Raw genomic sequence first — 27,992 nt, 5'->3', positions numbered from 1 at the left:
CAATAAGCCTAAGCAAATTACACTTTCTGCTTATTGGTTCCCTAACAACTTCACTGTGTTCCTTCCTGTTCAACATGCAGCAGCTGCTGCCTGCCAGCCTGCCTTTGGTGCCTGCTTTTCAGTGCCTGCCTTATGCTTCCTCTACTAGACAGAGCTCTTTCAACAGACAGCACTCTTTCCCATCTGCTTGAAGTCTTTTTTATTTTCATTTTCTCATGGCAGCTTTTTTATTCTTCCAGCCTCAGCTGGAATCCCCCAGCCCTCTAAGTAAACCTGTTTATTAAAAAGCCTATGGTCTATGGCTTAGGCAGGAAATAGAGGTGGGGCATCAGGGAAACAGAAAGGATTCTTTAATAGAGTCAGGCTAGGGATTCACTGGAGAGATGTGATGAGCTGGAGAGGCATGGTACCTAAGCACAGGTAACCAGCATCCATACAATACACAAGATACTTTCTCTACAATAATGTGAGATTCTTTATTCATTGATTTGGCTTTTGGGAAAAAACATAAAATTTCACATATTCACAAACAAACATAGATGGAACCATCTGAAATCTAACATAAATGGAACCAAATGAACCTTGCTGTGTTTTCCAGTAAGGAAGACATATGAAGGGCTAAAAGAAAGTAGAGAGAAGTATGTAATCTGCAGTGGGCTGGATGCTGGCCTCCAAAATATGTCCTTACCCCAGATCCCGGATGAAACAGTATTTTCAGAAATAAATAGGGATCTCAATAGGAACATATACAGCACAATTCCTAAGACTTAGGAAAAATCACAGAACATGGAACAAAAAGCATGTATGAGCCAGAGCATCAGGATTCTGCACAGCATCTTCTAGACACAACAGGGAAGCTGCACCCAAGAAATCTCAAAAAATATGGTTGCCTAAACATGATATGCATATGACAACACCAGCCTGTATACCAATCTGGGTTAGTGAGAATTTCACAAAGTGCCATTCCTAGGCAAGAGCTACAGGCAACCAATGGCTGATCAGAGAGAGAGAACAGAGTGATGAGCTCCAGGAGTCAGCCCTAAACACACCTACGTACAAGCAACCCAAAATAGACTCACGTAAGGTGAGTGCATGTGTGTGTACACATATGCATGCCTGTCTGTCTGTCTGTGTCTGTGTGTAAAACAATAATGAGGAAGAAGTCAGGAATTTGAGAGAGTGGAAAGGACACTGGAGAAATTGGAAGAAGGGAGAGCAAGATGAAAATTATATAAATATAGTGCTCATAAAAAATTTTGAAAATCTCTAGATAAGTTATCAATGTGGATCCTACAACCAATGGTGAATGTTCTTCTACAAGAACAGAGTAGAGGACACAAAGAGAAAGCTACATGAAGTTGACACTAGAGTTTTCTAATCACAAGTCAAGGACAGCTAGAATCACCTCAGGAGAAGCATCTTTTTGCAGCAGATGGTAGTTATCACAGAGATCCTCACCCAAACGGTGTGCTTTGGAAAACTCAGCCCTGCGTGGGACATCTTTACCGAACTCCTCCATTCAAGGCTCAGGGGTCTATGTACAAGAGAAGACAGACCGTGAGAGCCAGAGGTGGTGGACTCCAAAAAAATGCTGTGTTTCAGACAAAGCAGGACTGGTACACATATAAACTCACAAAGACTGTGAGTCTCGCCCTGTACAGGGTCAAACCAGACAAAATCCCAGCACCAAGAAGGCAAAGGGGACACAAAGAACTACCATAACCAAGAAGCTGCATGCAATTGATACCCACTGAGAAAGGGAAGATCAGTTTTCTCCAATAGAGGGAACTGGGTATATCAACCACACCCTAGGGCAGGCCCCATGCCCATTACTAGTAGGCCAACACAAAACAGACTCAGGAGGTTTTCTACGTGTTTGTTTTATTGGTTTGTTTTTACTTTTTTTTTCTTGTTTTGTTTGTTTGTTTTCTGAGAAAAACAGATCATACACGTTGGGAAGGTATGGAAGTGGGCAGGCATTAGAGAATCGGGGAGGAGAGGGTTCTAATCGCCAGCATACAGCACTGGGCCATTGTTCTCGGCACTGGCATCAACTGGCACACACAGCCCTTTGGTATTTGTTTTTGACATCTCCTTTGCATATTAGATTCACTTAAAAACGTGATTAATTCCATGTTCATAAGCACCCTTTCATGGCTTAAAAACTGGGCAATATGGAGAGGCATTGTATATTTTAATTTTTTTCCAATTCATCCTATTAAACCCTCCTAACTTTTCCATGAGTTTCATATCACTGCACTTCTTTTTATTTCTTCAAAGAAATAATTGAAATAACTGAAACCATAAATCATGAATTAAATGAATGAGAAACTTATCAGATATGTAATTTATATAAGAACTATTTGGTTTTTTATTGTTTTAGAATTCATATGTGCAATGATATATTTTGATCAAATCCATCCCCATTCCTTCAAATTCCCTACCAATATCCTTATTATATACAAATAACGTAAGGAAGGGTACTGAAGCCCCAGCTGCTCAGTTGATCAAAGGGCTATAATGTATTAGAGACATTTAGCTTCATTTCCATTCAGGTAGAACACACACACGCTATCCTATTCTGTATCTGATCATAACAAAGCCACTGACAAGATCACAGGAAGCAGCTATCCAAGTAACAGACAAGAGAAGAAAGCAGAATGGTATGGAATATAAATTCTAAAACTAATACTAAAGTGGTAGGTCTCTGGTGACTTTTAACTTCTGTACATCCAGTCTTAGACTCTGTGACCACCACAGCTGACTAGATTAGCCAGCATGGAAAAGCATGGCTCTCCTAACTTGGACAAGGGTGCTCTAGTAATTTAAACCAGAACTTAAATTTCCTTTCCTTTTCCTTTTTCCTTTTTCCTTTTTCCTTTTTCCTTTTCCCTCCCCTCCCCTCTCCTCTCTCTTTCTTTCTTTCATTTTTATCTTACTCAAACATTGTTATTCTGAAAATACACTAATTCTTCTGAAAATACACTAATTCAATATTCAGTAAGTCAGCAGAAAAGACAGATGAGGCACTGGCTAAGGATCATTACCACCCTTGGACATAGCACTGGTAGGTAAGTTGCCAAGTGACAGTAGGCAGAACCACCTAGGGAGTCTTCTCCAGGAAGGCCTTGCAGCACCTGAGGCACTGTGGGAACTAGTCTAACCATAACCCTGAGCTCTAAGAAACCTTGTCTCAAAAAATAAGATGGAGAAGCAACTGAAGAAGATATTCTCCATGTCAAACTTCTGGATTTCCTGCATGTCTACCTGAGAGTGCATGCCCGTGCATGCACGTGCACACAAATACACACACAATTACAATAAGAATGACAAAGGGTCACTTAATATCATTGGTCATTAAAATGTTTCTATTGGAAATACAAATGAAATCCACTAAACATCTATTACAGTGGCTAGAATCAGAAAATCAATATCCCCAACTGCTAGAGAGGCTCCAACATACAACAGGTCCATCCAGTCTACACACAAATGTCTCTTAACAGCTTTGTTCCTATAACTTTGTTGTCAAACAGTCAGTGATCTACTTATAGGATAAGAGGGAAAGAACTCAAGGCCAAAGTTTTTTTTGCCGTTTGTTGATATCATTGGTGAGATAATAAAAACAGCTGCAAAAGGCAGAGATCTATTAAAAAAAAAAAAAAAAAAAAAAAAAAAAAAGCTTTAGTTTCCTTTTCTGCTGTTAGGCTGGAGGCAGTACACATGCAGCTGAGTTTGTCAATCAGGTAGTAAGAGAAGACAAGGCGAGAGCTGTGAGTCTCTAAGTCAGTATCAACGGAGGGGAGTTAAAGCATCTGACCCAATGACAGCAGTCAGATAGCAAGTATAAACACTAGACAGGGCTCCTCAATAAACCTGAGACACCCCAAAATCCAGAGGTTGAATTGAAAAAGGATGAAAAGTATACTTAATGAAGCAGGAATAAAACCAAATTGGTACACTGCTAGTCAAGGAAAGATGTTTCAGAAGGCAAACCAACTATGCTAGTTAACCAACATACTAACCAAGTTACAGGACCGTAGAACTGAGACAGACCACAGATAAGGACAGAGGGGAACACATGAGTGATTTAAGCACAATGAAAGGACTAAGAAACAGTAAGTAAATGATAAGTTCATTCAAATATATAGGCTTCTCAAGGATCCAATTAATCTGGCTAAAATGGAAATTACTAATTATTTAAGTGAGGAAAAGAAAAATTTTAATGTTTTCCAGTTAGCAGGTATCTGGTCGAATTTGGTCCCATTAATAGCAACCTTTGGGCCAGGAGTAGCTTATGATTTATAATAAAAGGAAACACCTAACAACTCTGGATGTACCAGCCTTTGCGAAGGTAGGCACTAAACTGCCTTGGCTTTTCTGGCACATTACTCCACACTTCCACTCTTCTGCTGCTTGCATACATCCACTGGACTCAGGGATGTCCAGTCCATCAGCCACAAGCCCACGTGTACCCCAGGACAGATATGAATGAGGCCAACATAAAATCACTATGAGGTAGGTTTTTGCAATTTATTTTTGTAGTCTAGTTGTGCAGATTCTGTATGTGAACTTTGTAGACAACTAGGTATCACAATTTTCAAGAAGTGGACTAGCCTGATCCAAGCAGAGATCGGCCTGATGTTACAATCTGAGGCACAGCTGGCTTACTGCTCAGTGGGCTGCAAGTTCGCTGTCCCCACTCCTTGCTCCCAGACTCAGGGATTCTCCAGACAGCGCCTACTTAACCTTTCGAATCTTTAAATTGCCTTTTCTTGTTCAAAGAGCAACCAAATATCAGTCCATACAGGTATTCAAAGCAGACCAAAAAAACTGATAATTTACTAATAACTGCTGATTATAGTTGAAATAGATTCTTAGAATATTAAAAAATAAGCCAATAGAAAATGGCATTCATAAATTAAGACAAAGGAACACCTTAGCTGTTGAGCAATCAGAACAAGAACATAAATAAATACATTACATTGAAAAAGCTCCAAAGATCGTGAATGTTATTTCTTGTTTGTAAAGACAGAAGCGTGACAAAGGCAATGGGAATGTTAAGTGTTCCTGTGTTCAAACAGAGACCAAAATTAGTCATAACAAAATGAAGTTCAACTAAGGATTCTCAACTGGATCTAAACAGATGCAGTACCACAGATATCACTAGTGGAAAAATTTTAAAGTGACACCTATTAAAGAACCGTTAATGACTAAAATACCTTTTTATCAAATAACTTCGTTTTTTACCTTTCTGTCTTTAGCTAAACAATAGGTCTTGGGAGAGGCAAGAATATTCAACAGCCTTAACAGAAAATTGCATAGAAGAAAGAATTAAGCAACTTCTTGTCTCTCATGATATGCTCTATGATGCATAGAGAATACTACCTACCCACGACCAATACTGTTATCTTGCAATCTTGTATCACCTACACACACACACTGATCTATACTAGTCTAGCCATTCTGTGGCTGCTTCTAAGATAACAACCCTAAAGGAACTCCCTATTGAAGTACCACCTGTTGTCAGAGAATAACAGGAGCCTCAGGATCCACAAAATACAAGTGCCCCTGTCATTGGCATGGTGAGCTAACAGCTCACTCCCATGAAGACATGAAATGCACCAAGAAAAATACTGTGTACTTACCCTAAGGTTCTTAAAAAACACCACAAATGAAATCTGTGTGAGGATGTTTTGTTGTGTGTGTTTAGAGCTTTAATTTAAGAATTAGAATACTTTTTCTCTAGAGTCATAGTAAGTATTCTAGGCTTTTTAGCCCACCTTCTTTGATATAACTTCTCAACTCTACACCACAAAAGGAACTACAGGTAATTATAAACTTCCAATACGTGCTATAGTTACCAAAACAGGACGGAGGCTAGGTTTGGCACAGGGCTCATCCCTTATCAACCCAACCCTTTTAATCAGTCACGCTCAGTCATTTCCTTCCACGAATCAAATACTCTAAAGCCCGTGACTTTCAAACATTTAAGAGATATAAACACCTATTTGAATACATCACAGAGAACTTTATCCTTCTTCGGTGTCTACCACTCCAGTGACCTAAGGTACTCCAGCAGCACAAATGGCTCCTCTTCTGAAACCATGAACGTTTAATAGTCATTGATTTGATAAATAGTTTTCATGAGATACATGATAAATTCTAGATAGTCCACATACATTTCAATTTGTTAGCTTTTCTGTTTTCTATATCCTAAACATCAGTTACTGTCTCAGTGCAATCTTGAATATTCTCTTCTGTTGTGCCTACAATAAAGAACTAACTTTTACCCCAGTGCTCCTCAGTCAGAATATTAAATCCAAAAACCAGAATCCCAAATAAAACTCAAGAATATCTCGTGAGGGAAGCACATAGAAATAATGGGGAAGGAGAAGACAGAGAAGATGGGGGAATATGTACAAAGTAACAATGTAGCTATGAAAATTCCTTATGGAACCCAGTAAATGCACCACCAATATATACCAATTTATATTTATGTAAAAAACTACCATATGAATATACAGATTTATATTTTGTAGCCCTTACTTTTCCTCTCACACCAACAGCAGCAATTCTTGTTTTTATCTGTGTGTGTGCTTGCATGTGTGTGATATGTATGCATGTGTGCATATGTATGTATGTATGTATGTATGTATGTATTCATGTGTTGGCCAGAGTCAGGATCAAGTGCCACCCTCAATTGCTTTTCACATTATTTTTTAAGAGTGGTCTCACTAAACCTGAAACTAACCAATTTGGCTAGAATGTCTAGCCAGTTAGCTCCAGGAATCTGCCTGTCTCTGCCTCCCTCGACTGAGACTAGAAGCAGGTTGCTATCCCTGACTTTTATCTGGGTGTTTGAAATCTGAACTCAGATCCTCATGCTTTCCTAGTAAACACTTTATCCAATAAGCCTTTAATAATACCCATTTCCAGAGCCCCACAATCTATGTCTTTCTGATCCTACTGAAAGCCCATCCTAATATATTCTAACACATATAAAGAAAATGGCTCTGCCAGGAGATGGTGGCACTTGCCATTTCTAATCCGAGGCTGCTACTATGTGTAAGCATCTTTTCAGACAAACCCACTTCTATCCTTTCCATTATTAATATAAAAACTTCTTTCCTCACCTTCAGCGCTAATCTTTCCTTTCCAGCTTGATCACAATCCCTACCACTTTAAGGAACTTTCTTACTACTTAGTATGTTGGGGTTTTTTTGTTTTGTTTTGCAGAATTGAATTGGGTTTCAATTGCTGTGTAACATATGACACAAATTTAGTGGCTTATAGGACCCCTCATTTATTATGATGTATTTCACAACATCACTGGACTCTGTTGAGTGTTTTACAGATTGGAGTAAGGATTCCAAGAGGATCACATTCCTTTCTTGGAGCTATGAAGAAGAAACTGCATCCAAGCACATTCAAGTGTTGGCAGAATAGACATTCCCTGTGGTTATAGGACTCGGATTCTCACTTCTCCACTGTTCATCTATGGGAGCAGGAGTACTACTCTGAGCTAGTAGAATACACACTCCTTTTTTTTTGCACTGTGTACCTTCAGGAATAGTAAAGAAAAATCCTTCTCATATTCAGTCAGACAAAAGTCACGCTAACAAATTAAGAATATCTTATCCATACTTCCTGTTGAAAGAGCCGAGAATCATTATCTTGAAACTTCTAGACCTTGCCTGATTGGATTGAAAGCGTCATGGAAGAGAGTTCACTGTATGACTGAGTACGCTAATCGGCTGTTCTTTCAAGGGGCCACAGCCACACCTTTGCTGTTTTGACCCCTACCACACATTCTGAAGTGATTTGTTAGAATCATTTCCACCTAGACAGACTAAAAACTTAAAGTATCCAATCTAGTCTTTTAACAAGGCTTTCCTTTATTGATCTTTCTCTTAGGATTAGACACAAGCAACAAGAAGCAAACAGCACTACCTCCACTTTGCTTAAAAATATCTGCAGCCATGCACCAAAATTCAGCAGTCCTAGGCTTTGATACAGTGTGCAAACTGCCCTGTGTAACTTCAAAGATTGTAAAGAAAAGTTCCTTCACATAAATTCTACCCCATACATAGAATCTTTTTGTCAGGAGTCCCAATATACGCCTGCCTGCCTGCCTGCCTGCCTGTCTGTCTGTCTGTCTGTCTGTCAGTCAGTCTTTGAAAAGCAGTCTTGCTATATTGCCTAAGCTAGCTAAACTCACAATCCTGCCTTCTCAACTTTTTCAAATATCTGGAATTATAAAAATGCACCACCACATCAGGCTTCAGGAATCAATTTTAAGTGTTTACCTGTGTAGACTAAATCCAACAAACATAATCTTTCTTTTCTATAGTCCTGTACTGTATAACTTAATCAGGTAATCATTCTTTTATACTCAAGAGTTCATATCTACAGTCAAGAGAAGTGAAGACTCTTGGGAGACATTGAGAACTCTCACTACAACAAAAGCTACAGATGTGGCAATTACAAAACTATGTTCTATGTATAACAGATGAGTAGATATACTGATGTTGGAGGCCAAACTCCAAACTCCTCGGTGCTGGAGAAGTGAATTATAAATACTGAACTAAGAAAGGCTGTGAGATTTGATTAGAATCAGATCTATCCATATGAACTCATGGTTTTTAATATATTTTGTTCTGTGTGTCCTCCTGCTTGGTCTGTCTTCTACATATAAGAGAAAATGACAACCCACTGACAACAAATATATCTAGTACCCAGATCTTGATTTCTAATAGGAATTCCTTATTAAAAGTATACATGGGGGTTGAGAACAAATCATAGAAAGATGGCTCAACAGCATTTGCTGGGGTCTAGCCACATGGACACTCAAACTATATCTGTAATTCTACTTTCAGGGGATCTGATGCTCTCTTCTGGCCACTGTGGGCACCTGGTACACACATGGTGCACAGATGTACATACAAGCAATAAAACTTTTAAAATAAATTAAAATAAATCAATCAATAAAAGTAGTCATGGATACTGGGCCTGGTGATGCCACACCTTTAACACCATTACTTGGTGGGCAAAAAAAGATAGGTAGATCTCTGAGTTTGAGGCCAGCCTGGTCTACATAGTGAATATCAGAAAAAAACTACACAGTGAGTCTCTCTCTTTCTCTCTTTCTCTCTCTCTCTCTCTCTCTCTCTCTCTCTCTCTCTCTCTCTTTCTCTCTCTCTCTCTCCCCTTCTTTCTCCCTCTTCCCCCCACCCCAAAAAGATAAAGAAAGTAGCAATGGGTCCCTGGAGAAATAAAGAATAACAGAACAGGAAACATTCTAGAACACTCTGTTGCACCAGAGCATAAGAAAGTAACCCAGATTCCCCAAAATGATACAGATACATTAAAAGCTCAGACTCTAGCATTAAAGAGTATCTATTAGGTAAAAAGCCTTGGCTAACAAAATAAAATGAATCACAACATACATGAAATCATTAAATGTATTTTTGCAAGGCACTGGTGATGCACATCTTTGATTCTAACACTCTGGAGGCAGAGGTAGGCAAATCTTTGAGTTCAAGTCCAAGCTGGTCTACACAGTGACTTTCAGGACAGCCAGAGCTACATAGAAAAAGGCTGCTTTGAAAAGTCAATTAAAGCCAGGTGGTGGTGTGTATGCCTTTAATCCCAGCACCGGGGAGGCAAAGACAGGCTGACTTCTGAGTTCAAGGTCAGTCTGATCTATAGACCTAGTTCTCAGACAGCAAAGGCTATACAAAGAAACTCTGTTCCACCCACAAAAGAAAAAGAAAACAAAAAAGAAAAAATGCCAGACTAGTGGTCCACGCCTTCAATCCCAGCACTTGGGTAACAGAAGCAGGCGGATCTCTGGATATGAGGTCAGTCTGGTCTACAAAGTTCCAGGACAGCAAGGGCTATACAGAGAAACTTTGTCTCAAAAAAAGAAAGAAGAAGAAGAAGAGGAGGAGGAGGAAGAGGAAGAGGGGGAGGAGGAGGAGGGGGAGGGGGAAGAGGGGGAGGGGAAGGAGGAAGAGGGGGAGGAGGAAGAAGAAAAAGAAAAACAGAAAAAAAGAAAAAGACAAAAAATAAAAAAATTAAACATGGAGTTTTATCTATTAGTAAGACTATCAGCTCTGGCTTATGTTAAGGCCTTCTCCTTTGAACATAACTGTAGCCATTTTGTATTCAGACTCATTTTGCTCATAACATGAAATTAAGTTCAGGTTCTCAGACTCTACTTCCCAGAAGTAATTATCCATAGCTGACACTGAAAAATGTTACTGATAAGTCAAAAAGTTTTGGTGAAATCACTTGTCCTCTGTTATCTCAATGTACTGGAACTCCTGGTTCATTACCTGTACACCTTCCCCTTATTTCACCTAAGACCAATCAACCCAAAGGATAGCTGATAATACTTTGTCTAGTTAGCCAAAAACGTACTACTTCCCTGCTTGCTTTTAAACTTTTCCTATAAGTCTGCCCTGAGGACAGACTGGTCCTTTCTGTGGTCCTGAGCATACAGTATTAGGGTGTGCATTCAATAACCTGTTCTTGCTTAACTGAGATTGGTGCTCGTATGGTTTGTGCAATGATTCCCAAACCCCAACAGTTTACAATTACAGCTTAAGGTGGAACACTTGCCTAGCATATATGAGCTCCTGATTCTATCCCAGCATCACAAAAAGAAAAGAAAAATATGAAACTGCTTAAGGGGGAAAAAAGCTTAAGGAAATAAAAATATATCTAGAATTCACAGTTATTTTAATAAATATTAAAATTTTACATCTTAGGGAAAATAATTTACTACTAAAAAAAAATGACTAATGTATTTGCTCTCCAAGTAATAAGGGTAATTATTTGGAGTGGCTAGACATCAAGAATGATCATTTCAATAGCTCAGCTAGCAGATCCAAGAACAGTAGAAAATAAAATAAAAATAAATACAACTTTTATGACATTCCTTCCCTAAAGTTCTTATAACTCTTCTACTCCCCACAATGGAAGCCCACTCGTGGGAAGAAAATCTCCCTCTAAAAGTTTCAAACATTCAAACATTCAGAATCCCCTGAACCAACCCTCTTCAGTTTAGTTATATACTAAAGAAACAAATGGCACAGACTTGCTTTTCTGTTGAAAGCAATTGAAGTGAATAATGGAAAGAAGTAAGACCCTAGATGAATTTATACAAGAAAATTAATGATGAGATTATATGACTGCTTCGGTAAGTATTCACTCATTTAAAAACCCACTAAAACACCTTTGAATTTAACTCTATAAAAGTTTATTGGTAAGAAGTTCTGATTTACTGAATTATATTGGCTTAACAGTCACACATTTCTAGGCTCAAGGCCAAGAAGGCCCATGTGAACACCAAGTACAGTGTGTGCTAAGAGTTGAAAGTAACACAGGAAAATATTCTGACTATAAGAAATGTGCTCAAGTTCTGGTTTAGGATAAATGTATTTCATTATTCTATGACCACAGTTGTTAAACGACTGCTTTTGAGTGGTTTAAATATTAATTATAAAATGATTCCTGATTGTTCTTGTCCTGGTTATCTAAACCTAAAAACAGCAATGTAGCTTATAAAGTCAAATGCAGAACATGATTTGTTTCCAAGACTAGGGGTGTGTCTCTGTCTCTCTGTCTCTCTGTCTCTCTGTCTCTCTCTCTCTCTCTCTCTCTCTCTCTCTCTCTCTCTCTCTCTCTCTCTCTCTCTCTCTCTCTCTCTCTCTCTCTCTCTCTCATCCTCACTGGCCCCAAACTCATCTTCCCCCACCTGCTGGGATTACAAGCATGCACCGTCACAGAACCTGATTTTCAAAAGTATTGCATGGAGAAATCCAACAAGTAGCAGACAAAACTAGTATTCTCTGGCCAAAGTCAGCGGTGCCATCATCCCTACTAGGGACTTCTATCCCACAGGCATGACACGGTTGCTATCCTCCTGAAATCAGACACTGGTCACCCACATGAAGCTTCACAAGACTGAGCCCATTAGCACTCCCCCAGGAGGCACGCTAACTGCATGAAGCCCCTGCCATGCCTGAGCTCATGCGAGCAGCTCAGAGTTTCTTGATAGTATGGTCTCTGGTGAATTCCCCATTATCCTGTAACCTCTCATGTATGCTCCAAATTAAACTCACGGTCACCAAGCTAGCTATTTGGATGGACTTTCTTCTTTGGTCTGATCCTGGTGCCCTATCTGTGGAGGGAGTCACTTATTCACATCTCCTCGGAAAAGGTCCATATACCACCTCCATACATTTCACCTCCGCCCTGAGGTATGCATACGTAACTTCTACACTGTGAAACATGCAAAACACAGCTCCAAGGCTTCAGTGAGATCAACTCTCTGACATAAGAAGTGTTTTTCAGATTTGTAAGATAAAAACAGACATTAAAATTAAAATTTTAACAGCAACTGGATTTGAATAAAATTACAAATAATATTGGGGTTTTTCCATTTCTCCATAGTCGACAGGAATACTGTTAGACACATATTAAACTTTAGTCACAAAGGTTCAAGTACACTTACAGTCTTCTAAATATTGTTACAGTAGTAACGGGAGGGTTGTTTATGCACCCCTGTAAGTGCTGCTTGTTTGTCTGTTATGATATGGGCTCCTTCTGTAGCCCCAGTTGGCCTGGAACACACTGTGAAGAGCTGGCTGTCCTCAACCTTCCTGCAATACTCCAGACTTAAGACTCCCAAGTGCTGGATTACAGCCATATGGCACCATGCCTGGTTTTATAACCCTGGAAGTACTTTTGAAATACATACATACATATTTATAATATGTAAATAAACATAGAAATGATGTAAAGAATAGCTAAAATAAAATAAAAATCTGTGTATGATGGTTCATGCCTGTAACCAACCCCCATGAGGCTGAACCAGACTTTGAGGCCACATGTCTCAAAGGACAAACAAAAAGAGCCACTGAGATGGCTCAGCAGGTAAAGGTGTCACCAGCAATACCTGACAATGTGAGTTCGATCCCCATGGATAGAAAAGAATCAGTTTCTCTCTCACCACACACAGAAAGAAATAAAATCTTAAAAAATAAGTTTAATAAAATTTATCACTAAATTAGAATAGCCTGTTCATACTTAAGTATTCAATATTTTACCAAGATACATCCGCATATAAAACCACATTCTACTAATTTCTCTGGGAACCAGGAAGGGAGCTTAAAAAAATTTTTTTAAGCATCCTATAAAACCTGTTACTTTTGTAAAACCCACCATTCAAGCCAAAGATAATGAGATCAGTAATGTTTCTAGACAAATAGTCAGTTAATAGAGAAATTAAAATAAACAATTTTGAAGTCAGAATAAAGATAATATTGGTAGGATAAGGTGAGTTACAGTATACAATTACATATATAGTAATATTTTTAATATATATTGATAAATTAGTTAACATTTTGATGACTGATATTCTTGACTAAATGTTGTTGTTTAGGCTGTCATCATAAGCACAATTTCAAACCACAGGGCTAAGAAAATAGCCGAATCAATAATGTGCCTGCCATCCTCAGGTCCAGAGCCCTAGCTACTGTAATTCCTTACTGTTATTAATCACAGTGGGTGCTCACATGTGTGCATGTGTGTCGTGGTGAACATGTGCAGGCCATAGTACTACGTTTCCTAGTTGCTTCTCTCCTTCCACCGTGTGGGTCCCAGGGATTGAAATCAGGCTTTCAGGAACAACAGCAAGCACATTTACCAGGGGTCACAGTTTGAATGAAAACAGCCCAATAGGCTCATAGGGAGCAGCACAGCTAGGCAGTGTGGCCTTGTTGGAGTAGGTGTGGCACTGTTAGAGAAAGTGTATCACTGAGGGTAGGCTTTGAGGTCTCAGATCTCATGCCAGGCTCTATATGGTACTCATTTCCTGCTCTCTGCCGATCCAGATACAGAAATCTCCGCTATAGCCACCAAAACGATAATAGACTGAACCTCGGAACTGTAAACTTACCACAATTAAATGTTTTCCTTTAAAGAGTTGCCATGGTCATAGTATCTCTTCACAGCAATAGAAACCCTAATGATAACACTTACTGAGCCATCTTTTTTCAGGGTAATGATTTTAAAACACTAAATAAATTCATTTTTGAAAAGAATAGTCAAGTCACCACTACAGTTTATATATAAAATTAATATTTAAATTATATTCAAATGTTGTTTGGAAGATCACCACATACTCAAGGGTTCAATAATAATCTACCTATAAACAAAATATTGTGATCCTACACTATAGACAGGCATTTCTACAGGTTCAACATGGGGCAATCAGAAAATACACTATGTCAAATTATTATTGAATCTAATAATACACCTAGAGCAATTAAAATAAATTACAGCCAATTTTCCTCATCACGGGTTATGATCTAGGTATGCTGAATAAGCATATAAATGGACTCCTAAAAGCCTCTGGTCATACTTTCAACCAATCAATACATAACTTTATTCGATATGTGTCTATGTTTAAGGACACCTTATTTAATTTATATTGCTGATTCCCTAACATTGGATTCACAGTCAATGGCAATTTAGCTTGTACCTAAATACAGCTTGGCTAACACATACATTGTCTTTACAATACATACCACAGACTTGTGCTAGACAACACTAGACAGCACCATAGCCCTTTCAACATTATGTTAGGGAGTCATTTTAAATAGCAAAATCATCAACAAAAAGCAAGCAGGGAACATGGTATAAAATAGAGGATATTTAAGAACCCTGATTATAATCTAAGTTCTGAAACAGGAAATAAAAGATAGTATTGTCTTGTTCAGATTCAAACTTTGGCTGTTCTTTGTAAACACACATTCACATATAGCCATGAAGAAGCAGTAAGTATGGATCTGGGCTTATAAAAAGTTTAAGCAAATTGGTGAGTTCACAAATACAGAACTCAAAATTACAATATAAATGATATTATACTAAACAAATTCCATACAAGACCTCCATGTTGGAAGAAGCTCAACCTAGACAAGTAGATGAGAGGAAAGGTGTGAAGCAGAGTGACAGCGGACATGGAAATGCACATGAGGGGTAGGGCCTGGGGGAGAAAGGGGCCAAAGATACCGTGGGCTTGTACTCCAACTGTAACCATCTGAGGAAGGCCCAGTGACACTATCCTAAGCAGAACCACCCAAACGCCCCACACAATTGTGAGAAGCAGCAAGGTATTGCTCACTTAACATACTAATTCTTAGAAGAAATTATTACATGACAACTGAAACTACTTGTTAATAAATGTGCTGACCAGATAGGATAGGATGCTGTAACCCCACACTCAGAAAGCTGAGCCAGGCCCAGTGAGGAGAAGGAAGAAGAAGAAGAGGAGGAGGAAGAGGAAGAGGAGGAGGAGGAGGAGGAGGAGGAGGAGGAGGAGGAGGAGGAGGAGGAGGAAGAGGAGGAGGAGGAGGAGGAAGAGGAGGAGGAGGAGGAGGAGGAAGGGAGGGAGGGAGGGAGGGAGGGAGGGAGGGAGGGAGGGAGGGAGGGAGGGAGGGAAGGTGAAGCAAGAGGAGGGAGAAAGTGGATTATAAAAGGGAAGGGGGAGGGAGTGTATGAGGGATGGAGCAAAGCAGGAAGGAGAGGGAGAGGTGAGAGAATAGAGTGAGGAGGAAGACAACAGAGGGAGAGAAAAAGAGCACTGCACTCAAACCCATTAGACACCGTCCATGCTTACCTTGGTGTTGGCCATGTCTACGATATACTGGTCTCCCTTTATACACTCCATGACTTCAAAACCATCCCTGTCAATCACCTTGGCCTGTGAGCTTCCAGAAACAACAAGAATCATGTCTCCTGTGTTACTGTACTGTAACGACTTGATCTGATGACTATACAAAAGAAAAAACAAAATAGTCTAATGAAACAGAGTATTTTTGTTTTTTAATGCTTTTGCTATATTTAGCATAATCAGAAAAAATGTTAAAAACTATAAAATAATTCCAAAAAGCACAAAATCATCCTCCCGTGCCTCACAGTAATTTACCAAAACCTCCTAAAACTTATACTTTGAATCCAACCAACTCTTGAATACCCTGGCTCTTTTCCTATTAACTTATCAGCATAATTTTTTAAAGCTGGATCTTATTTGTTAACCATGACATTTAAAAAAAAAAAAAGAAAACAAATGAAATGAGGGTATCTTTTCTGCACAACTAGATACAGTGTACGTCTTCTATCTCAGCAGATACAGGATGGATTTTAAGCATTTCATTGAGGCCAGTTATGAGAGGCTCTGACAGGCTCGCTCACGAAATGCCTGGAGATAGCCTATCACCATCTCAGCTATGGTCACAAGGATATATGAAATCTCATGTCTAGAGTCTATGTGCATATGTAAATAAACTGGGATTCTCAATTGTTTTACCACAGGCTTCTCCGATATGAGACAGTCGACCTTTACTTATCTGCATACTGAAGATATAGGTATAATTTAAAGTGTGGGGGGGTGGGGGTTACAGCTAACTTAATTATACATGAGTTCTGTTGTTTCCTCTGCTTTGAAAGCCTGGTTCTTCAGCTCCCCAAGTGCAGAGTGTATAGTTTTGTGCCATCACATCCAATTTAAAGATTTACTTTTTTCATGTATGCATATGTGTTTGTGTAAATGTATCGTGTATGCATACATGTGTGTGTGCACATGTGTGCACCTGTGTGCGCCTGTGCAGGCCAGAAGATGGCATTGGAGTCCTTTGGAGCTGGAGTTACGGGCAGCTGTGAGCTGACCAATGCTGACCTTCTGGAAGAACAGTAAGGGCTCTAAGCTGCTGAACCACCTCCTCAGCCCCAACATTCAGCTTAACAATTCATGAATTTAACAAGAAATAATAAATTATAAGTTGTCATAGAATATGAAAAATTAGGATTGCAAATTCTTATTTAAAAAAATCTAACCTTAGAGATAAAGCTATCAAAATTAATAGGTTAAGTCTCTCACCATCGGTTAGAGAAACCACATGTGTCTCCCTCTGCACATTTATATCTTAGGGGATAAAGTCTTTAGCAGGCAATTAGATATAAATGAGGTGAACTTTACTCATTAAAGAGGAGATTTCTCCAGGTAAGATTAAGACATGGGGGTGGAAGGGCTAGGCATGTTCAAGACTTGGTTCAATCCCCAACATCATATAGGTTATGGTAGGATAGAAGCTGCATCCCTGTGAGCAGTGAAAGAATCCAAAGAAGAAATATTACTGTGCAGAGAACATGAAAGAATGCCTGCAAGTGCAGAGGCAAGCCCAAAGCCCTCACAAGCCTCAGACCCAATTGTGGGCCTGCTGAGACCTTGATTCCTCAGGCAAATGGAGCTGGAGTGTAGAGAAACCCAATTTTGTTACTCTACATGGTTCAGAAGGCTGCAGCCTAGTAACTTTTTCAGAGACAACTTATTTCAATAAAAACTGAGCTACCTGGACAGGCGACATGGCTCACCAGGTACAGGTGCTTGCTGCGAAGCCTGAGGAACTGAGTTAACCCTAGGACTCACACTGTTAAAAGAACACAACAGACTAGTAGCAATTTGTCTTCTGACCTCTACGCATGTCACAGAATGTTTAGGCATGCACACACACACAAACACACAAGTGAATGTAATTTTAAAAAAATTTAAAAAAAAATGAGCAGCCTTGATATCCTGTGTCAACCACAGGAAGGCTAGACACTGAGAAATCACACAAACAAGAGTCCACAAGGTCAGCTGACTCTGCCCACCATTGAGTACAAGCAGCTGTCACCTCATTTTTTGCTTACCGTTGTGATTCCTGTTTTCTTTGTACTGGGTGTTAGCAGTATATTTACTTTTTCTATTTTTTGTATTTAACATCTCTGTGTGTGTGTGTGTGTGTGCGCGCGCACACGTGGAGGAGGACCATATGGAGGTTGGAAAACACCTTTCAGAATCCAGCTCCATCCTGCCAGTACAGGTTCTAGGATTCACAGCCAGGTTGTCAAGGTTGGTCAGCATTTACCACAGAGCATTCCTGTTGGCCCTTCTTATACTTTTAAATTTGTATGCCTTTATTTGGTTTTCCCTCTCATTCATTCATGGTTTTTCTAACCAGCCCTGGCTGTTCTGGAACTCACTTTGTAGACCAGGCTGGCTTCAAGCTCATAGAGATCCACCTGACTCTGCTACCCAAGTGCTGGGATTAAAGGCATGAGCCACCACAGAGATAGAGAATTTTTTTTCTTTTCCTCGGTTTCTTTCTGTTTTTTCCTTTTCCCTTGTTTCTTCCTTTCCTCCCCCTGCCCACTGAGGGCCTACCACTAATGGAGAAACTAATATCAGAACCATAGCCATCTCTCTTCATGCAGTAATCCACAGCTGTGCCCTTTCAGAGGTCTGGATCTCAATGAATGTTATATGTCAGCCCCAAAGATAGAGGACACTGCTTGTATGTGCTTGAATATTCTTTACAGTTCTCTTCTTGCCAATCAGTCTCCGAACTTCTTTCATAGTCAGCAATCTTATTAAAGTGTTTCTGGTCAAATTACATCACATTTCTACACCCTAATAAGACTCTGACAGATCAAATTTTAGGCAATCAATCAGGAACTGAGAAAATTAGAGTCTATTTAGACCAATTGGGGTTTTTATATATAAACAAAACACATCAGATCTTGGATAATTAGACAGTTGAGACTGCTCAACAAAGGTCTTTTAGTAAGACTGTGGGAACTTGCTAGCCTGTAGGACAAATCTCTGGTACTAGCACTCCCATTGGGAAGTGTTAATTTTCTTCAATCAAGCCTAAGAGACCTGGTCCTATGTATCATCACTGTTTTCTGGTGGTTAATTTTTGTTTTCAAAGGGAAGTTTAAAATCTTAAAAATAGCAAAATTTCAGGAGAGTGAGTAGAAGCGGGCAATAGTCCCATCTCTCTGGAGCCACTCTACCAAGCAGTTTACACTCAGAGGGAGACCTACATTTTCAGCAACCCACATCGGTATCACTTTGCTTCTCAGCTAGAAAGGAAAGCGTTACCATTTTCTTGTGTTCTTTGTAGTCCACATTGCCAATGCTCAGATGAAAATGTTCTGTTCCGACCTCATCGTTCCTGTCCCACTTTGCTCTTAATTCTGCTAGCCACAGAGTTAAAAGGATGGGATTAGGAGTCATTAGACACAGTACTAAGGAGAATTAAAGGGCTTGTTCAAGGGGTAGTACATCTGCTCCTCAAATTCCTGCCTATACAACTAAGATTCCGATCAAAGAGAGGAGAGAGAAAGCCAATCTGACAGTAAACTAGAGTCATGAGGAAGTGACTGTTCTCAGGGAGTAACTCTGACACCAGAGGATGGCTTAGTAGCATTGCACAATCCCTTCTGTGAAGTTATTCACAGGGCAAAGTGGGAAAATATGAGAGTGAGGGGAGTAGGAAGGTGAAGACTGAGGATCCTTTTAAGTACCTTTTGCTTGGCTAGCAAAACAAGCTGGGACATGCAAGACAGATAAACACAGCTGTCTGGGGCTGTCACTTGGGGTTCATGAGCCAAGGTGTCCGGCTGTAGTGAGAAGTGTACCGGAATGTGAGTCAGAAGTTCAGAGATCCAAACCCTCACTCTGCTAACCAGCTGTATGATGATGAGCAAGCCCTTCTGCTTTGGCCTTCTTATTTTATAGAAAACTCAGACATAAGAACAGGTGGCAGGACTAGACAGAGATCTTCCTGGGACACACCATGCCCACGCTACCTGAGTAACTCTCCTGAGTCCTTCCTCCATTGAATAAGGAGAATAATACTTAACTTACAGGATTGGGATAAGGGTTGTAAAAACAATATTACACAGTGGGGCTAGAGAGATGGCTCAGTGCTTAAAAGCACTCCCTGATCTTCTAGCAGACCTGGATTCAATTCTCAGCACCTACACGGCTCCTTACAACCATCTGTAATGCCAATTCTAGGGGACTCTATGCCCTCTTCTGGCCTCTGCAAGCATTACGTAGATGTAGTAGTACACATGCAGACAAAACACCCAAATACAATAAAAACCAAACCAACAGTGTCAACTAACCTAGACACCTGGGAGCTCCCAGAAACTAAGCCATCAACCAAAGACCATACCCAGTCTGGTCTGAAGCCCCGAGCACATATGTACCAGAGCACTGCGTTGTCTGGCCTCAGTGGGAGAGGATGCACTTAATCCTGTAGAGACTTGTTGCCCCAGGGAAGCATCCTCTCAGAAGAGAAGACAAGGGGGGATGGGGTGAAAACTCTAGAAAGGGGGGACTGGGAGTGGCAACACTTAGAATGTAAATAAATGAAATAATAATTATGTAAATAAATGCTGAAACTAAAACTTAACTTATAGATTGAGATAAGGGTTAAAAAATAAAATTATACATCGAAACTGGAGAAATGGCTCAAAGATTAAGAGCACTTGTTTACTTTGAAGAAGGTTTGGTTCCCAGCAACTATATGTCAGGCCACAACCATCCATAACTGTAGTTTCAAGGTATCTGACACCCTCATTGGCCTCAAATACACACTTGATTCATATACATACATGCAAGCAAATACCTATATACTAAAATAACATTTATTCAAAAGTAAATAATAATAATAAGCATAAAGGTACCTACTAGAGAGACCTTGAAACAAGTAGTTTCTGTATTACTTCTTAATCTCCAAAGACTAAGATCATACTTGTTATGTTTATAGTTATAGTCTAATCATCCCTCGATTCCCAGGAAGGACTGTCTCAAGGGATACTGCAGTTAGCAAAATCTACAGGTGCTCAGGTTTCTTAATCTTCAGTTGATTTAATCTGTGAATATGGAACCTGTAGATATAGCAGGCTTATGGACCCAACATGTATTATGTAGTGCCAGAAACAGGCCAAGGAGGCAAGAGAGGTGTGGTACAATCACAGGTTTCTACAGGATGGTGTCAGAAAACACCCAATTTATTCCAAGCTAGATTATATCTTCAGCTGCTTCAAAGAATTTTAAAGAACAAATTAACAAGACAAAAAGGAAAGGGTTTTAATGGCAGGCCAAAGTCCAACTGCCATATTCAACTGAGGTTAACTAAAAGAGATCTTACTGCATCTTCAATAAATTTCTAATTGGCAAAAAAGGACTGATCATTATATACTGAGTGCTGGAATCAGGGGCTACAATAATGACTCAACAGTTAAGACAGTAAAAATGAATGAAACATACAGCCCCCTATATTTCACTTTTAAAAAATGCATTCGAGGCTAAAGAGATGGCTCAGCAGTTAAGAATGCATATTTCTCTCAGTATACATGTATAGTTCACAACTGCCTATATGCCTGGAGCTCTGCTCCAGGATATCTGACACCCTCTTCTGGCCTCTGTGGGCTCCTACACTCACACGAGCACAACTTGGCAACTCCAATATTCACTAGTTACTGCAGTGGAAAAGGGTGGGGAACATAAAGAATACTTTCCATAGCACGAGAGGTTCTACTGCTCTGTTGTCTAACTAAATATCAAGAACAGATTACTACATTACTTACCCTGTGGGTGTGCTCAAAGGAGGAAATGCAGGACAGAAGTAAAGACAGAATAGCCCAGTGATGCTAAGTTAGAATGAGAGGCACCCTATGATTCATACAAGTTTCATATAGATTCAGACAGATACAAAGTTACCAACAATAGTCTGCCTAGAGCCAGTGATATTCCAGGACAACAAACATATTGAAAATCTGTATCTTGGTATTATCCTCAGTTAATAAACTTCATTTCAGAAATTTTAATGTCACTTTTCCACAAATAAAATTTCTAAAATTAGGTATATTAAAAATTTTTAAGAATCAGTAAGACCTTGTCATTTAAGCACAGACAGACAGAAAATAAGCTTTTAATAACATATAAAGTTCTGTCAAAAATAGTATTGAAGGCTTCTAGTAGACAAATCTGGACAATTTAAAGACCAAAAAGAATGGCTGCAACTAACAAATAAGTACTGAGAGTACAGAAGTCAAAGAAAAAGAAAACTGGATGTACCAATACTGTAGTTATTTTTCTATTGCTGTGACAAAGCACCATGATCAAGGCAACTTATTAAAAAAAAAAAAAAAAAAAAAAAAAAACTGTTTAGCTGGGTGGTGGCGCACACCTTTAATCCCAGCACTTAGGAGGCAGAGGCAGGCTGGTTTCTGAGTTCGAGGCCAGCCTGGTCTACAGGGTGAGTTCCAGGACAGACAGGGATACACAGAGAAACCCTGTCTTAAAAAAACAAAAAACAAAAAAAACAAAAAACAAAAAAAAAAAACAAAAACAAAAAAAACAAAAACAAAAACGAAAACAAAACAAAAAAAAAAAACCCTGTTTAACTGGACTAGTGGTTTCAGAGGGTAAGAGTCCATGACAGCAGTGAGGGTTTCGGTTCTTTAGAAACACAGAAATGTTATGTGAACATGTTTCTGTTTTGATCCCAAGGGTGGGATATGGGGCTGCTTTAGATTGTCCACAACAGCTCTCTATGATTTGTCTTCTGCTTTGTCAGGTGAAGATAGTTTACTTTTGGGATTCTGGGGACCCTTGAGAGAATATAAAAATGCCAAAGCCCCAGGTGGCTGCTGCTTCCACTGTTCCTGCTGTTTGTCAAGTGGTCATGAGCAAAGAAAAAAGAAGAAATTAGATATCCTGACGATGAAGATTAGACTTGCCCCAAGAAACTCGATTCCCTTATTCAGAAAGCAGTCTAAAGGGACTTACGGCCCGCTTGCCTTCTAGCCTTTCTCCCCTACCTAGTGTTGGGGGTTGGAAAGGATGGGGAGTGGGGGTGGAAAAGGGTGGTAGATACAAGAATCCAATAAAGTAACCTAAAAGTACACCAACAACCACCAATAGATAAGCCTCAATGAGATCAATAATCCATGTAGCAAACATAAATGGGTATTAAGTTCACCAAGAAAAAGAACTGTTAGGTATTTACATAGTACCAAGGTATTTCTACACAAAGGTCCTGCTAAGTGAAGGAATTAAAAAACAAAATTGCCTTTTAGATGGAGGAGACACCTTGGTGGTCTGCTCCTGTGAAGACACTATCCTGAGACATCCTAGAAGAGCCACTGCACTCTGAGGAGCAGGATTTCAGGATCCCAGAGGCAGCCTGAGTCCCAGGAGTTCTTCCACCCAGGAGCTAAGGATCACAAGGTCACAGAGACATCTGGACTCTGAGGAGTGCTGACACAAGCAAGATAATTGGAAAGACAGGCTCCAGTCAGAGACAGTGACTGCAGGTAGCACTAGAGTTAACCAGATAGCGAAAGGCAAGCGCAAGAACATAAGCAATAGAAACCAAAGTTACTTGGCATCATCAGAACCCAGTTCTCCCATCATAGCAAGCCCTAGACACCCCATCACACCAGAAAAGCAGGATTCAGAATTAAAATCACTTCTCATGATGATGATAGAGGACTTTAAGAAGGACATAAATATCTCCCTTAAAGAAATATAGGAGAACACAGGTAAACAGGTAGAAGCCCTTAAAGAGGAAACACAAAAATCCTTTAAAGACTTGTAAGAAAACAAAACCAAACAGGTGAAGGAATTGAACAAAACCATCCAGGATTGAAAAATGGAAGTAGAAACAATAAAGAAATCTCAAAGAGAGACTACCGTGGAGATAGAAAACCTACAAAATAAATCAAGAGTCATAGACGCAAGCAACACCAACAGAAAACAAGAGAAAATCTCATGTGCAGAAGACAACTGTCAAAGAAAACACAAAATACAAAAGTCTCCTAACCCAAAACATCCAGGAAATCCAGCACACAAAGAGAAGGCCAAACCTAAGGATAATAGGTATAGATGAGAGTGAATATTCTCAACGTAAAGGGCCAGTAAATATCTTCAACACAATTATAGAGGAAAACTTCCCTAACCTAAAGAAAGAGATGTCCATGAACATACAAGAAGCCTACAGAACTCCAAATACACTAGACCAGAAAAGAAATTCCTCCCGTCACATAATAATCAAAACATCAAATGCACAAAACAAAGAAAAAATACTAAAAGCAGTAAGGGGAAAAGGTAAAGTAACATATAAAGGCAGACCTATAAGAATTACACCAGACTTCTCACCAGAGATTATAAAAGCCAGAAGATCCTGGACTGATATAATATAGACCCTAAGAGAACACAAATGCCAGCCCAGATGACTATACCCAGCAAACCTCTCAATCACTATAGATGGAGAAACCAAGATATTCCATGACAAAACCAAATTTATATAATATTTTCCCACAAATCCAGCACTTCAAAGGATAATTGATGGAAAACTCCAACACAAGGAGGGAAACTACAACCTAGAAAAAGCAAGAAAGTAATCTTCCAACAACCCCAAAAGAAGATAGCTACACAAACTTAATTCTACTTCTAATAACAAAAATAACAGCAGAAGCAACAATCATTTGTCCGTAATATCTCTTAACATCAATGGACTCAATTCTCCAATAAAAAGACATAGACTATCAAACTGGAAATATAAACAGAACCCAGAATTTTGCTGCATACAGGAAACACACCTCAGTGACACAGACACCACCTCAGTGTAAAAGGATGGAAAACAATTTTCCAAGCAAATGGTCTCAAGAAACAAGCTGGAGTAGCCATTCTAATTTAGAATAAAATCGACATTCAACCAAAAGTAATCAAAAAAGATAAGGAAGGACACTTCATACATATCAAAGGAAAAATCTACCAGGATGAACTCTCAATTCTGAACATCTATGATCCAAATGCAAGGGCACCCACATACATAAAAGAAACTTTACTAAACCTCAAAGCACACATTGCACCTCACACAATAATAGTAGGGGATTTCAACACCCCACTCTCAGCAATGGACAGATCATGGAAACAGAAACTAATCAGAGATAAAATGAGATTAACAGAAGTTATGAACCAAATGAATTTAACAGGTATCTATAAAACATTTCATCCTAAAACAAAAGAATATACCTTTTACTCAGCATCTCATGGTACCTTCTCCAAAACAGACCATATAATTGGTCACAAAACAGGCCTCAACGGATACAAAAAGATTGAAATAATCCCTTGTACCCTAACAGACCACCATGGACTAAGACTCGTCTTTGACATGGACAAAAACAACAGAAAGCCCACATATACATGGAAACTGAACGATGCTCTACTCAATGATAACTTGGTCAAGGAAGAAATAAAGAAAGAAATTAAAGATTTTTAGAGTTAAATGAAAATGAGGACACATCATATCAAAATTTGTGGGACTCCATGAAAGCAGTACTAAGAGGAAAAATCATAGCTCTAAGTGCCCACAAAAAGAAAATGGAAAGAGCATACACTAACAACTTGACAGCACACCTGAAAGCCTTAGAACAAAAAGGAGCTATTATACCCAAGAGGAGTAGACAGCAGGAAATAATCAAACTCAGGGCTGAAATCAACCAAGTAGAAACAGAAAGAACTATAGAAAATATCAACAAAACCAGGAGCTGGTTCTTTGAGAAAATCAAGAAGATAGATAAACCCTTAGTCAGACTAACCAAAGGGCACAGAGACAGTACTCAAATTAATAAAATGAGAACTGAAAAGGGAGACATAACAACAGAAACTGAGGAAATTAAAAAAAAAATCATCAGATCCTACTACAAAGGCCTATACTCAACAAAATTGAAAAATCTGGATGAAATGTATAATTTCCTAGACAGACACCAAGTATCAAAATTAAATCAGGAGCAGATAAACCATCTAAACAATCCCATAACCCCTAAAATAATAGAAGCAGTCATTAAAAGTCTCCCCACCAAAAAAAGTCCAGGACCAGATGGTTTTAGTGCAGAATTCTATCAGACCTTCCAGGAGGACCTAATACCCATTCTCTTCAAACTATTCCACAGAATAGAAACAGAAGGAACAATACCCAATTCGTTCTATGAAGCTACAATTACACTCATACCTAAACCTCACAAAGACCCAACAAAGAAAGAGAACTACAGACCAATCTCTCTTATGAATATTGATGCAAAAATACTTAATAAAATTCTCGAAAACTGAATCCAAGAACACATCAAAACAATCACCCATCATGATCAAGCAGACTTTATCCCAGGAATGCAGGGATGGTTCAATATTTAGAAATCCATCAACATAATCCACTATATAAACAAACTCAAAAAAAAAAAAAAAAAAAAAAAAAAAAACCACATGATCATCGCACTAGATGCTGAGAAAGCATTTGACAAAATTCAACATCCCTCCATGGTAAAAGTCTTGTAAAGATTAGGAATTCAAGGCCCATACCTAAACATAGTAAAACCAATATACAGCAAGCCAGTAGCCAACATCAAACTAAACGGGGAGAAACTTGAAGCAATCCCACTAAGATCAGGGACTAGACAAGGCTGCTGACTCTTACCCTACCTATTCAATATAGTACTGGAAGTCCTAACTAGAGCAATTAGACAACAAAAGGAAGTCAAAGGGATACAAATAAAAAAGGAAGAGGTCAAAATTTCACTATTTGCAGATGGTATGATAGTATACCTAAGTGTTACCCTAAAACTTCCACCAGAGAACTCCTAAACCTGATAAACAAATTCAGCAAAGTGGCTGGACATAAAATCAACTCAAACAAATCAGTAGCTTTCCTCTACCAGAAGGATAAACAGGCTGAGAAAGAAATTAGGAAAATGACACCCTTCACAATAGTCACAAATAATATAAAATACCTTGGTGTAAATCTAACCAAGCAAGTGAAAGATCTGTATGACAAGAACTTCAAGTCTCTGAAGAAAGAAATCGAGGAAGATCTCAGAAGGTGGAAACATCTCCCATGCTCATAGATTGGCAGGATTAATTTAGTAAAAATGGCCATCTTGACAAAAGAAATCTACAGATTCAATGCAATCCTTATCAAAATTCCAAATCAATTCTTCATAGAGATAGAAAGAGCAATTTGCAAATTTATTTGGAATAACAAAAACCCCAGGATAGCGAGAACTATTCTCAACAATAAAAGAACGTCTAGGGGAATCACCATCCCTGACCTCAAACTGTACTACAGAGCAGTAGTGATAAAAACTGCTTGGTATTGGTACAGAGACAGACAGGAAGATCAATGGAATAGAATTGAAGAAATGAACCCACACAAGTCCAAGTGGATAAAGGATCTTCACATAAAACCAGATACACTGAAACTAATAGAAGAGAAGGAGGGGAAGACACTCGAATATCTAGGCATAGGGGGAAAGTTCCTGAACAGAACACCAATGGCTTATGCGCTAAGATCAAGAATTGACAAATGGGACCTCATCAAATTGCAAAGCTTCTGTAAGACAAGAGACACTGTTAATAGGACAAATCGGCAACCAACAGATTGGGAAAAGATCATTACCAATCCTAGATCTGATAGAGGGCTAATATCCAATATATACAAAGAACTCAAGAAATTAGACTCCAGACAACCAAATAACCCTATTAAAAAATAGGGTACAGAGCTAAACAAAGAATTCTCAACTGAGGAAACTCGAATGGCTGAGAAGCATCTAAAGTAGTGTTCAGCATCCTTAGTCATCAATGAAATGCAAATCAAAACCCTGAGATTCCACCTCACACCAGTCAGAAAGGCTAAGATCAAAAACACAAGTGACAGTAGATGTTGGCAAGGATGTGGAGAAAGAGGAACACTCTTCTATTGTTGGTGGGATTGTAAGCTGGTACAATCACTCTGGAAATCAGTCTGGCGGTACCTCAGAAAATTGGACATAGTATTACCTGAGGACCCAGCTATACCACTCCAGGGCATATACCCAAAAGATGTTTCAACATATAACAAGGACACGTGTTCCATTATGTTCATAGCAGCCTTATTTATAATAGCAAGAAACTGGAAAGAACCCAGATGTCCTTCAACAGAGGAATGGACACAGAAAATGTGGTACATTTACACAATGGAATATTACTCAGCTATTAAAAACAATGAATTCAAGAAATTCTTAGGCAAATGGATGGAACTAGAAAA

General features: G+C 39.1%; 1 protein-coding gene across 1 annotated transcript in view; it reads right to left on the bottom strand.

Annotated features, from left to right (window-relative positions):
* Nucleotides 1–27,992, bottom strand: part of Wdr70 (WD repeat domain 70) — a 221,653-nt gene that overhangs the window by 138,899 nt on the left and 54,762 nt on the right. Inside the window, exon 8 of the mRNA XM_034523560.2 lies at nt 15,689–15,842. Coding sequence (XP_034379451.1) covers nt 15,689–15,842 — 154 coding nt within the window. The remainder of the gene's footprint in view (nt 1–15,688; nt 15,843–27,992) is intronic.

The sequence above is a fragment of the Arvicanthis niloticus genome, chromosome 19, assembly GCF_011762505.2.
Source record: "Arvicanthis niloticus isolate mArvNil1 chromosome 19, mArvNil1.pat.X, whole genome shotgun sequence".
NCBI lineage: Eukaryota > Metazoa > Chordata > Mammalia > Rodentia > Muridae > Arvicanthis > Arvicanthis niloticus.
This window is presented reverse-complemented; position numbering and strand designations above follow the sequence as displayed.